The sequence below is a fragment of the Populus alba genome, chromosome 4 (genome assembly GCF_005239225.2).
Source record: "Populus alba chromosome 4, ASM523922v2, whole genome shotgun sequence".
Classification (NCBI taxonomy): Eukaryota; Viridiplantae; Streptophyta; class Magnoliopsida; order Malpighiales; family Salicaceae; genus Populus; species Populus alba.
The window spans coordinates 7759405-7775151 of NC_133287.1; the positions used below are offsets into that span (position 1 = coordinate 7759405).

The 15747-nt window shown below is 31.2% G+C and overlaps 1 protein-coding gene across 1 annotated transcript; it reads right to left on the reverse strand.

Annotated features, from left to right (window-relative positions):
* Positions 1–3988: 3988 nt before the first annotated feature.
* On the reverse strand, positions 3989–8155 carry LOC118049292 (receptor protein kinase TMK1). Its single transcript, XM_035059243.2, has 2 exons — positions 5388–8155; positions 3989–4732 (listed from the first exon to the last, which is right to left on the reverse strand). The coding sequence occupies exons 1-2, from the start codon at positions 7696–7698 to the stop codon at positions 4203–4205; spliced, it is 2841 nt and encodes a 946-aa protein (XP_034915134.1). The 5' UTR covers positions 7699–8155; the 3' UTR covers positions 3989–4202.
* Positions 8156–15747: the final 7592 nt, after the last annotated feature.

Here is a 15747-nt window from a genome sequence, read left to right on the forward strand (position 1 = left end):
ACTCATTGATGACCTCTTTCCTTTGTATCTTTCACTCTTGTTTTCCCAGTACATAATTTTTTATTTATTTGAGGAATAGAAAAATGAAAAGAGAACAAGATAAGAAGGTAGGATTTGATAGAGTTAGGAGAACCTTTTTTTTTTTTTTGGAAAGAGATACTACCAAGTTGAGGATGATTAATGCTAGTCAAATAAGGACTATTAAATTATTTTTTATACCATGTGATAGAGATTAATTGATTGATTTAATAAATTATAGGGATTAAGTTATAATTAACTCATAAAGGAATGGTTTATGGGCGTGCCCAATTGGAGTTTAGAAAGTCTTGCCAGTTACCAGTTTTTTGAGCCCGAAATGAGAGTGTAGCTGGGCCTCATGTTTCAAAGCATTTTAGACTTAGCATGGTTCAATGGGCCTGTAAAATAGACAACTCCAGCAAAAAGAAAAAAGAAAAAAAGAGAAGAGTTTGGATCACTAGGGTCCAAGGACCTTAGCCATGTAGCTCCATTTGGGTTTTGGAGTTGATCCATTGGTGCGGGATTGGGTTAGTTATCCAGATGACTTTAGCTTGAATCCTTTCCTTATAATTGAGAAAAACAAAAAAAACAAAAAACAAAAGTTTTGCACCATAAAATAGATAGCATGATATATAATACAAACTAGATACGTGACGTGGGCTTCTTCATCGTGAGATGTATAAAAAAAATTAAAAAAAATTAATTTATTATTCAGTGTTATTCATTTAAAAAACCTGATTATCCTATAATATGGTTATTTCGTTGTGACATGATCAAAATATATTATTTTAAAAAAAATTAACTAAAACAATATTATTTTAATTTTATTAATTTAAATTCTTCGACTCATAACTCAAGTATAGCTCGAGAAAAATTTATTATTCAAGTTTAATAACTATAATATTACCATTACCTACAAATTATACTTTCAAAGAAAATCTTGAAAAAGGTTTCAATTTATTATCATTATTTTTTTATATTTTCGGTACTAAATGAAGATAGAAATCCCATTAATTGATTCAAAGATGCACGTCTAGATGTTGATAAGAGGAACCTGGCCTTTCATCAAGTACCAGCTCAAATTTTATTTTTATTTTTTTGCTTTGACAAAAAGAAATTAGCATATGTTGATAGGTAAATGCACACTTGGAGATTTGATGCATAAAGAATGAAAATAACCCAAAAGACAAGTGACATATACCTTGGGAAATTGAGAGACAACTACAGCACAACTCTTGCATATGCTTACACAAGTCTCCGCTCTTTACCATGCTTCTATGTTTTCATGCCCGGGAGACCTTTTGATCGTGTTTCCATAGGATTTAAGCGTGTGTTTCGGTATACATGTTTGTTTATATGTTTTAAAAATATTTTTAAAAAAGTTTAATTTTTTTATTAATTTTAAATTAATATATATTTTAATGTTTTAAAATTATTTTGATATGCTGATGTTAAAAATAATGTTTTAAAAATAAAAAAAAATATCATTGGCATGATTTTAGTACGAAAAGTTATTTGAAAAGCAACTGTAATTACACTATCAAATAAAAATTATAATTTCAACTGAGTTTATAAAAGTTTTCAAGAATTTTTTTTTTAATATTAATGTAAAATTATGATGTGTATCAATTAAACAAATATTTTTAAATATTTGATCAAAGCAAAATATAAACGGCATCATAGAATACTCATGGAAATAGTTAGATAGAATTAATAATATTTGAAATTGTTCTTAAATAAATTTTTATTCTTTTAAAATAGAAAAATAGAAAAGATACAGAAATATGTTATTTTTTTCTTAATAATATACATTTTTTGTCTCCATATATATATATATGTTACTTATCCAATTATATCTTTTCATTTTATTTTTAAGTTTAGAACAAAACAAATTAGATTGCATTGATATCGAGCCTCTCGAGTTCGAGTCAGAGCGTGCATTTTTTATAAGAGTCTGAGATAGCCGAGGTTTTAATCGCTCACCTGAACTCATAAAGTACGCTTTTTAGGAGGTAAGGTTTTCTCAAATCCAAAAAAAAAAAAAAAAAGCAAATATTGATATATGATTAGACATGATAAAATTATTTCACAAAAGAAAATGAGGGAGAAATTAAGCTATGAAATGGGATAAAAACCGTATTATATCTTATCTTATGCATGGACGCAGCGAAGATCGGGACAGGAGAATAAAAGTTGCAAGTTGCTGTTTCCATGGAGTAAGCCTTTACACGACATTTTTTTCTGGGGAAAGGCATCATCTTTATCCTGCCATCTAATTTCATGAAACTTTTCCTTCTTTTTCTCGCCTTCTTTATTACAATCAGAGTAATCTCATCGCAGTCTCAGCACTTCATGATTTTGCCTTTTCCAAAAACTAAAGCCATCATCACCCCCAACCTGTAATCGATTGGAATTGGGGCATGGAACTTTGTGAGAAAGTAGATTCTGTTGTCCATGAAATAAAATGGGGATTAAAAAAGAGAGAGAGAGAGACCAAGGCGTGTGGCTAGGATGAAGATGACAAAAGCAAAAACAATGCTACCCAGCTAATCTTAGAATTTTTTATAAGAAAAAAAAATGACAGTTAGATAAAAGTTTTGAAAATATCACATAAGTTTTAAAAGTATTTAGAAAATAATATAATTTTATCACCTATTTTTTTTTAATATCAATTTTTATATATAATCGACTATTTATAGTAGTATATTTTATACAAATTAATTAACTTAACAAAAATCAACCTAAAATTTTATAAAAATTCAATAGCTAAAAGTTGAGATTCAGGATCTAATAATTAAGAAAATAAAAGAGATAAGTTGATGCAATAAAAGAGAAAAATGAGTAAAAAAGAATACACTAGAGAGCTATTATTAAAGAAAAAAATAAGTCAAAGATGACATGAGAGATCCATTTTAAACACACTCCCTGTTATTAAAAAAATCTCAATGAAACAACTTTAATTACAAATTAAAAAACCACCAAATAAGATTATAATTAACCTCAAACAAGTTCTTTAACTAATTACAATTATTTTTATTTTATGGTATTTCAATATATAGTTAGAATCATCTCCTTAAAATCTTTATAACTATATAATGTGTATCGAAAACAGAGTCTCGATATATCTTCGATAACCTATTTTCTTTTTCTTTTTTTTCTTTAATTTTTATTTTCTATCATATTAGCTTATCTCCTCTCTTTTTTATGATTAATTTGAAATTGATTTTTAAACAATTACTATTTTTGATAATAGTTGTGTTTAAATTATACTATTTTTCTAATACTTTACTATTTTCTAATATTTTTCTAACCCATGTTATTTTTTTAGAATTTTTATCGAACCATGTTACTTTGGTTAAAAAAAAAAAACCCCTAATCTAAAGACACCAAGACATTCCGAGTGATAATTGTCTGGTTGCCATTAGATGCATGCTTCTTTTTTTTTTTTTTTTTTGATCTAGAATATTTTTTATTTGGTTTAGTTTTTATTAAAAAAAAATAATTAAACTAATTTTTTTTTAAAAAAAAAACTGAAATTGATTCAAACCAACCGGTTTCGGTTCGGTTATTTTAGAATAAAAACTGGTTTTTTCGATTTAGCTCGGTTTTTTCCTGATTTGGCTCGATTTTTTCGATTTGGCTTGATTTTTTTCCGGTTTGGGTTCAGTTTGGTTTTTTAGATTTCAGACTTATAAAACCAAACCAGTCAGTTTGTTAAAAATTCTAATCGGTTTAATTGGTTTTTTTTACAGTTCGGTTTTTTTAATTTTTTTCAGTTTAATCAGTTTTTTGGTTTTTTTCCTCACAACTATTTTTTTTTTTGTTTTTCTATTTCTAGTGAATTTGATCTCGTGGAAGGATTTGCACGCCAAAATTGTCAGGAAAGAAAAATGGACTTGTGGCATACTGGCTTTGCTATACACCAAGAAGCAGGAAATTTTGCAGAGATCTGAAACTGAAGACAAATATCTTCTAGAACACCTTATCCATTTCATTTTCAAAACCTCTAATACAAGTGACCAACATCCAAACTACATTTCCAAGAAAAATATGAGACAACAGGATGAGACTAGAACATGAGTGAGCTAGGAGTCAGACAAGTTTACAGAGAAAACAGCAAAAGAGCTGCAAATAGAATGAACATAGAAAACCACCACCACCTCCACCATTTACAACTGCCACACTCATCTTCCATCAGCTGATGTAAATGACTCAGCAAACCCATATGGGCGCGCAGGTATGCTGGTCTGAGTATTGTCTAAGCTGGGAAGGAGTGAAGACGAAGAAGATTCCATGTTGCTTCTCCCTTCATAAGCTTGCCACTTCTTAAGTGCCTGCGGCAAGGACATTTCAAGGTCAATACCATATATGTCTTCAGAACTGTGGTCGGTTGGTTTCCAGAGCTCCACCAGAGAAGAGAGAACATTCACAGCATGACCCATGTCTGGCCTTTGATATGGTTCCCTAGCGCAGCAGTGACCTGCCAGCTCTGCTACGGTGCTGATGCTGGCAAGTGTTTCCTCATTGAGGTCAATTGCGGGATCGATGGCCTTCCGGAATGTGTCCTTGTTCAGGTGCATTCTGCGGAACCACGTTACAAGATGCATGCTCTCTTCAGGCTGGCTATCATCAAGAGCTTTTCTACCAGTTATAAGCTCCATCAATATCACCCCAAAACTGAAAACATCAACTTTAGTTGTCACTCGACCAGTAACTGCAAACATGTCACCCAAAAACAAAGAGTTTGAAGTTAGCAATGTGAATTAAGAGAGCAAACAGAAAAGCAAGTCATAAGCTCAGAAAGTTAGATGGCAAACAATAGGCAGAAGAAGACAGAAGACACTGTTGACTAAGAGATATGCTAACAATCAAAGAAATTTTGAATTTGAGAACGGTCCAATGCAAGTAAAATGCTACTCCTCCCAGGACTGGAGCCATAAAAGTGAAACAACAAATGATAGATTTTAAAAATATGAACGAACCATGCCATGCCTCGTGAATAAGACATGAATTTGCATGTAGTAAGGTGAATCCTATTCCTTGACAGAAATATTTTGGCTACTCTTGATACAACAGAAAAAACAAATCAATAACAAAACAGAAATACAACAGCAGATTGATGCATCTTTTTTTAGCAGTTAACACTTAACAGGATTATTGTGCATTTGTGGCAAGTTTGTGACGAAAACAATCTCAGAGTAAATAGCAGTCAATATATAAGAATACTTGTCCAACTATATGTTTTAAATGAACCCCCAAATATCTGTTGAAAACTAGAAGTTTAAACATAAACCAAAGTTCAAAAATATCTTGGACTCGAAATAAATTAAACATTAATTGAAGGGTAAAGCAACTAGAGGAAATGGTACCTGCATATTCTGGTGCCAAGTATCCAAAAGTTCCAGCAATTCTAGTTTCAATAGAGCCTTTACCCTCTGGTGCAAGGCGCACAAGACCAAAATCTGCAACCTTAGCCCTCATATCATCCCCGAGAAGAATGTTTGAAGGCTTTAAGTCCCTGTGTATAAAGCTTTGATGAGCCAAACCATGAAGGTACTCGACACCTCTTGCTACATCCAAGGCTATTGTCAACCTTCTTGTCCACTCCATTGGCTTCAATCCTTCTTCTGCCCAGCTGAAGAGATGTCTACTGAGTGTCCCTTGTGGCATATACTCATACACAAGAAGCTTCTCATTACCATCCAAGCAGTACCCAAGAAGAGCAACAAGATGCCGGTGCCTAACCTTAGTCAAAACAGCAATCTCAGACTTGAATTCACTTAGCCCCTTACTACTTATGACCCCAGACCCCATCCTCTTCACAGCAATCTTTGTACCATCATGCAACTCACCTTTATAGACGACTCCAAAACCTCCTTGTCCCAATATGTTTTCTTCACTGAAATTGTTAGTAACATTCCTTAAAACTTGAATAGAAATGACCATGTTCCCAGCTTCACCCATTTGAATGTCACCCTGTTCACTTGTAGGAATTGTATGTGTTTCACTAATAGCACCAACACTAACACTTGATCCAGCAACAGTAATCTTCACACTCTCATTATCAGACACCGAGTGGCGAGGATGAATCACCATTTCATTCGGACTCTGTACTCTGCTAAACCGCTTTTCTTTCTTCTTGTACAGACAGAAAACCACCAAGCCGATCAAGAACAATAAGCAAACACCCCCAACCACAGAAAACACAATGACTCCGATTAAAGCGGAAGATTTCTTGCCACTTTTTCCTGAACTGCCACCACTTCCAGAACCAGTATTTGCCGATGGACTTGCAGATGGGGATCCTGGAGATGTAGAACTATTCACTTCCTTCCCTATATGTGGATTACCATTAGTATTAACGATCACATTGTTCGTAAAGGCCGGAAGTTTCCCATAAAGCTGATTGTTTGACACATCAAGTGCCTTAAGTCTAGGTAAGGTAGTAATCTCTTGCGGAATCAAACCTGTCAGATTATTATTTGCAAGAACCAACCTTTCCAATGACTTAAGTGATGCAAAATCTGGAGAAATCGAGCCTGTTATTCCCATCTTCTCAAAGTTAACAACAGTGATGTTCCCCTTATTACATGTTATTCCAAACCAATCTGCACATGGATCATTCCCCTTCCAACCATCTGCCAACCTTTGTGGATAATACATTGATTTCACTATCGAAAGCAAGGTATTAACTCGCGAATCACATGGACCAGGAGTTGACAAACAGAATCTGTTAGAATCCTTAACCATATCCACAGAAACGGAGCTCTTAAACACAGGCATTGGCCCTTGAAGCAAATTATTTGACAAGTTCACAACCTTTAAAGACTCAAGATTAACCAAAGACTCAGGAACAGGACCAGTAAATGAATTATCTCTTAAATTCAAGCTCTCTAAGTCTTTCAAACCCGAGAAGTCAGGTAAAGGACCCGAAAACCCATTAGACTGCAACCAAACTTCTCTTAACAAAGTCATGTTCTGAATAACATAAATGCTACCACTAAGTTTCTGTCCATTAAGCCACAAAGACTGTACTTGTGACCCTGAAAAACTTGCGGGCAATTCACCTTCAAGATCATTAAAAGCTAACCTCAAAATGGTTAGAGCCGGAAAAGCATCTGGGCCAAAAAAACTCGGTATGGACCCGGATATATTAGCTGAATTTGCAGAAAATTTTTGCAAACCAGAAGCATTTTGTATACTTTCTGGAATGACCCAATTGGAAAACGGGTTGTTATCAATCTCCACTGATTGAAGTGAAGACAAACCGGCGAAGAAGTCACTAGGGACTGAAGTGAACTTATTGTCACTTAAGAGGATCACTTGTAATGAACTTAACCCGTTTAAACTTGGCAAATTACCCGAAATGTTGTTATACTGAAGCTCTAAACGTTCAAGTTGAGTAAGGTTTTGAAGATTTGAAGGGAGTGTACCTTGAAGATTTTGGCGTCCAATTTGGATCCGGGTGACCCGTTTTTCATCCGAACAAACTACATGGTTCCATTTGCATGGATCCGGGTCCGACCATCCAAGTGAATCTGGTACATTGAGACTTTTTTTGAGAGATAGCATAACTTCAGCATCCGGGCTTGCTTGAGAACTTGCATAACGAAAGATTGAAGAAAACCCAAAAAGGAAAATCAGAAAAAGCTTCAAAGTTTGACGGCTTTTTCTCTTCATCTTCAGAGGGAAGCGAAGAGAGAGGTGGTGCCTTTTTCTGTTTTTGCAGCAAAAGAAGTAAACTTTCTAAGTGAAATACTGCATGGGCTTATAGTGTCTTGATAGAAAAGAAATAGAAAGCAAAGAGAAGAAGCAAAAAAACCCAATTTGAAGAACCATGGAGAGGGAGAGGGAGAGCGGTTGGTATTGATGGGAGAGGAGTAAGTAGGAAGGGAGAGGGGGGGAATGGGGAGCTGTAGCCTGTAATTGAAAGGCAATGCACATGCACGGAGGGGTCCACATATCTGAGAATCTAAAGGCTGTCAATTGCCAACAACAGGTTGAAAAGGCTAGAAGTTGAGAGAGAGAGAGAGAGAGAGAGAGATAGGGTTTTAGTTTTGGTTTAGGATTCCTTCTTGAGGTCCATCCATGTATATGATTGTATAAGCTGGCCATGGCAATTGTTTCTTGTCTGGATATTGTTGTATTTTTGCAGTGCTTCTTTGCTATTTAACAGGAGAGTCTGAGGTATTTCATTGTGAGCTGAATTTTGAAAGTTGAAGTGGCATGTGCTCATTGGTTAGAGGACTCAACCAAACTAGCACCATCGATCACATGGGACTCTGTTTGACCGTAAATATTTTAAGGTCTAGGATTCAAGCTTATCTTCTTTGTCAGGGGTCCAGCTTCCATGCATGTTTTTTAAGCAACAGGGTTTGAAAGTCGTAGGTGGTCAGTTTTTTGGTCTTGGTCTCGGGGAGCCTTTGTTTCGGTGGTGTTATCTGTTTTTTTTTTTTTTTTTTTACTTTGAAAGGTATTATGATAATAGTTTTTATATATTTTTTATGATTTTAATATAATGATATTAAAAAATAAAAAAATATTTTAATATATTTTAAAAAACCGCATCACAAAACATATTTTTAAGCCATATGACTTTGACTCTCTTTTTTAACTGCAAAAGTTGTTTTTAACTTTTAGCTCTTTTGTCAGCAATGTTCTTCAAATAATTACAAAAACAATCCTGGAATCTAAAATAATGTCAGTTTTTTTAAAAAATAAAAAATGAAACAATTCTAGTTTGAAATTGAACTCGTCTCCAGACAAGCTCCAAGTTGACCCATGAAGACATGTTTTATAACTATGGTTCTTACCATAGATAGAATAGCTGTTTTCCCAAATTCTTGCCTGAATTAGTCCATCACTTGAATTAACTGTTCTCAAATAAAGATTTTTTAATTAGGTCCTCAAAGTATCATACATTCCTCAAATTGGTCCTTCTATATTACATATTGTACACAATTTAGACAAGATAATTTTGAAGGATGTGGGTATAAGCAATGACAGCACCATACTCTATAAAATAAGGTCAATTCAGTTAATTAATTCTGTGTAAAAACTTAAAAATGAGGAATGATTCTAAGAACAATTTGAACAAAGGGGAGGCCCTAGCCCCCTTCCTTCCTGAATCCTTCATTGGATAAGGGATTTGATTGAGGAATGTCTTACAGTTTGGAGATTTAATTAAGGAAATATTTAGTTCGAAGACTTTTGTCAGAATTTGTGTATAATTAGGAGAAAAATATGGAATTGTCCATTCTCGTATCTTAAAAACTACTTTCTATTCTACAATAAGCACAGCAAAAACCAACAACTTTTGATGATTTTTTTTCTATTTTTTACACTTTTCTAAGATCTGTTCTTACTCGTTTTTCATTTTGATTGAGAGAGATTGCTACTTCACACTTGAATTGTTGGGCTCTCTGTCTATCTATTTATCTACTACTATCATCATCATCATCATCATCATCATATAGAGTTAATTTAGATAAGATAGATTTTTGTTTTTTTTTTAAACTTGACTAGCTTGAATAAGAAAAAATTTGTCATCTAGCTATTAAAGACTTATATAATCGTTAATTTTAAGGCCCGTAAAATTAATTAAGATGAACACAAGTTGGCCCGAACATTTACATTAATAAAAAACAGAGAAAAAAAGAATTAATCATCTAATCTTATGTTTGTTTGGTTACACTTGATCGTCTGTTATTGAGACAATTTTGGCAAGGGAACTTTGGTGAGAAATGATATAACTCATTGGCCTTTCAACCACAAACAAGGACACTAATTGATTAAAACTTTGTCTAAGTTATCACTTTCTTGATCGATCCTGCTTATTAATAGTTCTAGATTTTGAAATTTGTTTCAATCTCCTAATTGATCTTCTCTTTCACCTTCTTTGTCAATGTTAGTTGATAAGGGACTCTTCGATATTATTGTGTTGTGCTGTGCTATGTTATTTGGTGTTTTGTTATGGGATCAAAGTAGTGTTTAATAATTAGTTATTATTATATATTTGACTCATGCTTTGTTAGATGTTAATAATTTTTTTTAATAAAAAAAAATTACAGATTTTTTCAAAATGTTTTTGGACTAAAAAAATCTTAATTATAAATTAAAAAATTTACACATATATTTAATTAAATAAATCAATAATTATCTATGTCATAAAAAAGTTAATTAGAGTGATACCATATATGATATATTATTTCAATAAAATTAATGATATACAAAATTAATTAAAGGCTTTTTTTGTTCATATGCCTTCTATATAATTTTTTTAACTATGCATTTTTTCGTTATTCCCTTTCTTTCTTTCTTTTTAAGGTTTGTCCATATATTAGGTTTTTTTTTTGCCGCGAGTAAAATTTTTTTTTTAATAAAATAAAAACATACTTCCATCCTAAAATTATATATTTTTTTTTACTATTTTTATTTTTTTTTAACTTGATCATTGGTTTTTATTGCTATTTGTTTTAAATCATATTTAAGATTTTTTTTATAATTTTGTTTTCCATGGATTATACACACACACACATCATCATCTTTGATCCCCCATGCTTTTTATTACTATCGTTTTTTGCTTTTGCATGTTAAAAATATATATATATATATATATATATATATATATATATATATATATATATATATATATAATTTCTTCCTTTAAAATTAAATTGATTTGAAAATAAGCTTCTTGATTTAAATCGGGTTCAAGATTTTACAGGTTATAAGATTTTAAGATTCGACTAAGTTTAAAAGACTTGCTCGGGTTTACCTAGTTTTTTTTTTCTAAGATGATGTCCCCCCTCCTTTTTTTTAGAGTTTTTTTTGTTTGTTTTTTTTTTTTTTTCTAACTTCTATTGGGTTAGTCTCAAATTTATGGTTAAAAACACTAATTTTAAAAGTTAACATGAGTTAATTTTATGTTTTTTATTCATACTATTTAAATTAACAATTAAACAGGTGACTTTATTCTTGGGTTTTTTTTCTTAATATTTTTTTACACCAAAAAAATTAACTAGCAAAAAGCATGCCACAAATCTAGGAACTCCTATTTCAAGATTTCAAAGTCACTTTAGCAGTTATATTAGTTGCCTGCTTTGTACCAGCTCCAACTATTATTTTTGCTCGCCTGCTTAGTACCAGCTCCCGCTATTATTTTTGCATTTTCTTTGTTTGACTAACTCTTAATAAGCTATGAATTATATAAATGAAGTAGCCTTTCCTCAATATTCCTCTATATATGCTTTTTCACCCCTTTTAAAATTCAAATCCAAAACCTTTTCATGACTATTTTCATTTTAACTATTTCCCTTTATGATAAATCTTTAGAATTAATATTTTTTTACCAAATTACTCCCTTCATGTTGGTCATAAAAAAATAAAGATCCGATGAAACCCTTCATTACATTGATGAATTATGGATTCTCAAACAACACCTAGGCCTTGTTTGTTTCCCGGAAAGTAGTTTCCGGGAAATCATTTTCCAAACTTTCCTGTGTTTGTTTGTCATTAGAAAAATTGGTCAACGGAAAATAATTTCCGGTCAGCGGAAAACACTTTCCGGTCAACGGAAAACACTTTCCAGTCAATTTTAGTAAAAAAAAAAATTTGACTTGGTTTTCAGGAAAGTGTTTTCCTTTTAGCTGTGTTTGTTTTCCGGAAAGTGGTTTCCGGGAAATCACTTTCTAAACTTTCTTGTGTTTGTTTGCCAATAGGAAAGTTGGTCAATGGAAAACACTTTCCAGTAAAAGGAAAATTTGGCTTGGTTTTCAGGAAAGTGTTTTCCTGAAAAATTTGAGGGGAAAACACTTTCCGGAAGTTGTGAAAAATTTAAAAATGTTATTATTTGCTGATTATATCAAATTTGATCTTCAAACTTTTGATTGCTATATATATTTTGTTTTGAATATTTATTTTTCAATTTCATCTCTTAAAATTTTATTTTTATATTAACTTTGGTCCTTATTTTTATAATTGCTATTTGCTTTTTGCTTATCATTTTTTTATTGAAATTTTTTATTTATCAAATTTGATCCTCATTCTTTTGATTGTTACTTATTTTATTTGAAATAATTTATGAAATGTTGATTATTATTATTTTAATTTCTTCATTTTTCATTTTTTTTTAATTTTTTAGATTTGATCCCTATTATTTTGATTATTATTTGTTTTATTTGAGATAATTTATGAAATTATATTTTTTTTTTCAATTTCATTCTCATTCAACTTTTTATTTATAAGATTTGTTCCTCATTATTTCAATAAACTTGAGAAAAAATAAAATATTAATAAGTTATTTTCCAGCTCATTTTCCATGACATAACCAAACACTGGAAAGTGTTTTCCAATTCATTTTCCATAACACTACCAAATATCGGAAAATACTTTCCCGGAATTCACTTTCCAGGAATTCATTTTCCCCGGAATTCACTTTCCAAAAGGAATTCACTTTCCTGCAAACAAACGGAGCCCTAGTCTTTTCATGAACGATTAATGGAGCTTTCTAAACTTTTCTAGCTAAGATTTCTAAAACAAAACCTTTTCTTCTAAATCAAGCATGCATATAAGTAGGGACACAGCTACTAGCATTTAGCATGAAAGGTCAAAATTAATATAACAAGATATATTATTAAAATATTTATTTATTTAAAATAAAAATATCATACTATTTCATATTTAAATACTAAATAAAAAAAATTAAAATGTTTTATAGGGTCCGGACCTTTGCCCCTGCTTACCTCCCTTGGTTCCGCCCTTGCATATAAGCCTTTAATTTACTATCATGGATTAACGAGTCATATTACCTTATCACGTTGAAATGAGATTTTAACAGCTCAAAATTATTAACAAACGTCAATTCCTTCCGAATAACAAATAACAATATAGAATCTCAAAAATTTTATTCAAAGTATCTAATTTCTCGAAGTTACATAAAATTCTCATTTAAAGAGAGAACAAGACCCAAATGGTAATAAATATATATATATAAAAAACTGAGAAAAATCTCATCTATATAAAAAAGAAAACAAGAAAAAAACTAATAAAAAGGGAGTCGTTGCCTACAACCTAAACTAGAGATAAGGCACGTTAAAAGCCAATCTCTTAATGTTTAACATGATTATTTACTCTCTCTTTTTTCTTCCAACCTCATTATTTACTTTTATTTTCTACACATAATTATTGAATTCCATGAATGAATATTATATATTATTTTCTATTATATTAAATGGTTTATTTGTGTTAAAAAATCCACTGAATCCCATTATTATATATAATATTTACAAGCCTATCAAGTATCCTTGATTCTTTACCCTACACTACTTTTTATACCCTCGATACTTTATCTTTTAACTTGTATATTATTGCACAAATTGTGATGAAGGGATCCCTCTAGAGATCGAGCTGCTCTGGAAAGAAGCAGGTTCCATGCTTTTCTCTTCATTGCATAACAGCTGTGCATTCATCATATGATTCCACCAAATCCATGGCCAAATGGACCATAAGAGATTTATTTTGTAGCTTTTGGAGCTCTGGAAAGAAGGTGGGAGCTTTGTCATCTCGTGCATGGACCCTGCCAATTTCCGATACTAACCTCTCAATTTTCAGGCCTTCCCCTTTCTTTCTTTTTCTTTTCTTTTTTTTTTTCTTTTTTTTCCTCTTTTTTATTTGCCTATTTGTTGTTTTATATTGCAAGGCCATTCATCTTTATCTTTAGCCAACGAGCAAGCCATGCCTAGGTAAACGTGTCCTTGTGCACAAGATTTTCATTTCCAGAGGAAATCCTTCACACATTTCCTCGTCACGTTGCCTTCACAAGTTGACGTATCTCCACAGAAGAAGGGGTGTTCAGGGACACACATGTTACGTTATATCAAATTCTCAATGTTTGATTCTATCATTGATTTGATTGAAAATACCTTTTTAACCTATCAAAACGTATTCGGACATGGTCCCTCTTCTTCTCTTCCAACTTGAGTTATTAAAATTGAACTCGAGCTGGCTTACACAGGTCAGACTAGAATTTCATTTAGATCAGATTTTAATAAAATCAGATGAAAATTAACTTGTATAATTCCGATCGATCTAGTGGATCAACTCAATACTCGTTCAAAATTTGCTTTGATTTTTCTAATAAAAATAATATTGTTTTGATTTAAAAAAAAAAAACACTTGAAAATAACGCGGTTTTGGATTGACATAGTCAACGTGAGTTAATTCATCTAATTTATAAATCAAGTCTCGAGTTTGATCATGAACTCAACAATGTTTAATAATTATGCTTCTAAAATTCTATTTTTTTTTAACAAAATATTTTATTTACCTTTAAGTAAGCATAAGATCCGATAAAAGGCTTTTTAAGATCAATCAAATAAGATGTTTTGAGATTGTTTGATATTATGGTAGTTTTTATTTTTTTATTTATTTACCAAGAAAAAAATATTTTGGTTAGCCAAATAATTTTTTTTGCTATAGGGCTCATGCATAATTAAATTTTAAATCTTGATTTCACACCTAATTTATTTTTCAAAATCTATTTCCTATAAAAACTATTTTTAAAAAAAAATTATTTTTTAGCAACAAACTAGGCTAAGATTGTATCATGAAATGAAAAGGATGTTTAGAACTGCTAGGGGGGTTGAGCCTGGAAATATTTTTGTTTTCATATGCATCAGGAGGTTTTGAGAAGAACATTAATTATACTGTAATGTTCTCCTTAGGTTGAAACTAGAGTTTGAACATTCCTCGAGGCCCATAGAAAATTGATTGAAGAGCAATGCCTGGTTAGCTAGAATTCAAATCATGCACAAAACAAAATATAAATGCACTACAAATTCACAAAACAAAATATAATGTATTTACTTAACTTTATTGGTGTTTAAAAAAGGAATAAAAATCAAATATTTAACAAAAAACAATGACATTTATTAAATATATTAAATAAGTGCAATTTGATATGGCAATATTTTTTAGTATTTATAATAAATTCTAAACAGAAAAGAAAATATTATATGATTTATTATAAACATTAAGTGACTCTTGATAAATGCTATAACGACACCCATTAGCCGAACCTTTAATTAAAAAAAAAACTATATTAGTTGAATAAATTAACCAACAACCACATTGGGATTTGAACAAATAAAATGATGAGAAAATATTAGATAGATCCAAAATTGTACTTTATTTTCTATATAAATCTTATAAACCAAGGACTTATTATAAATAATAGAGATTATCTTGATATAAAAAATAATTCAACTCCAAATATATATGAATAATGTGTTAGAATAACATAACGAGTATGGATGTTTTTTAATAAGGAATTTAATCTCATGTATAAACTAATCTAAGAATACTTTTATCATAAAAAAATGGTAAATCAGTTGAAAATCGCATTTATTTCCGTGTCTATCTTGTGGCTTTTTGGGTAAATTTAGCCGGATTTATTATTATTATTATTATTTATCATGTCTCTTGATTTAAACCATATTTGGAGGTTTTCTTATGTTCGGTTCTAGCCCATAAAAGGCCCAGTTTGGTTGGGGGAATCTTAGAAACAGAGACATGCCTTTTTCTTAAAGGAGCAAAAAGGTCCTTGCAAAACTAACCCAAGTGAGCCCATGGTCCACATAAAATGGATTAACTTATTCCCATCTGCTGCTGGTCGGTTTGTTTGTTTGTTTGGTTTTTTTTTTTTTTTTGCTTACGGTATTCTATCAACTT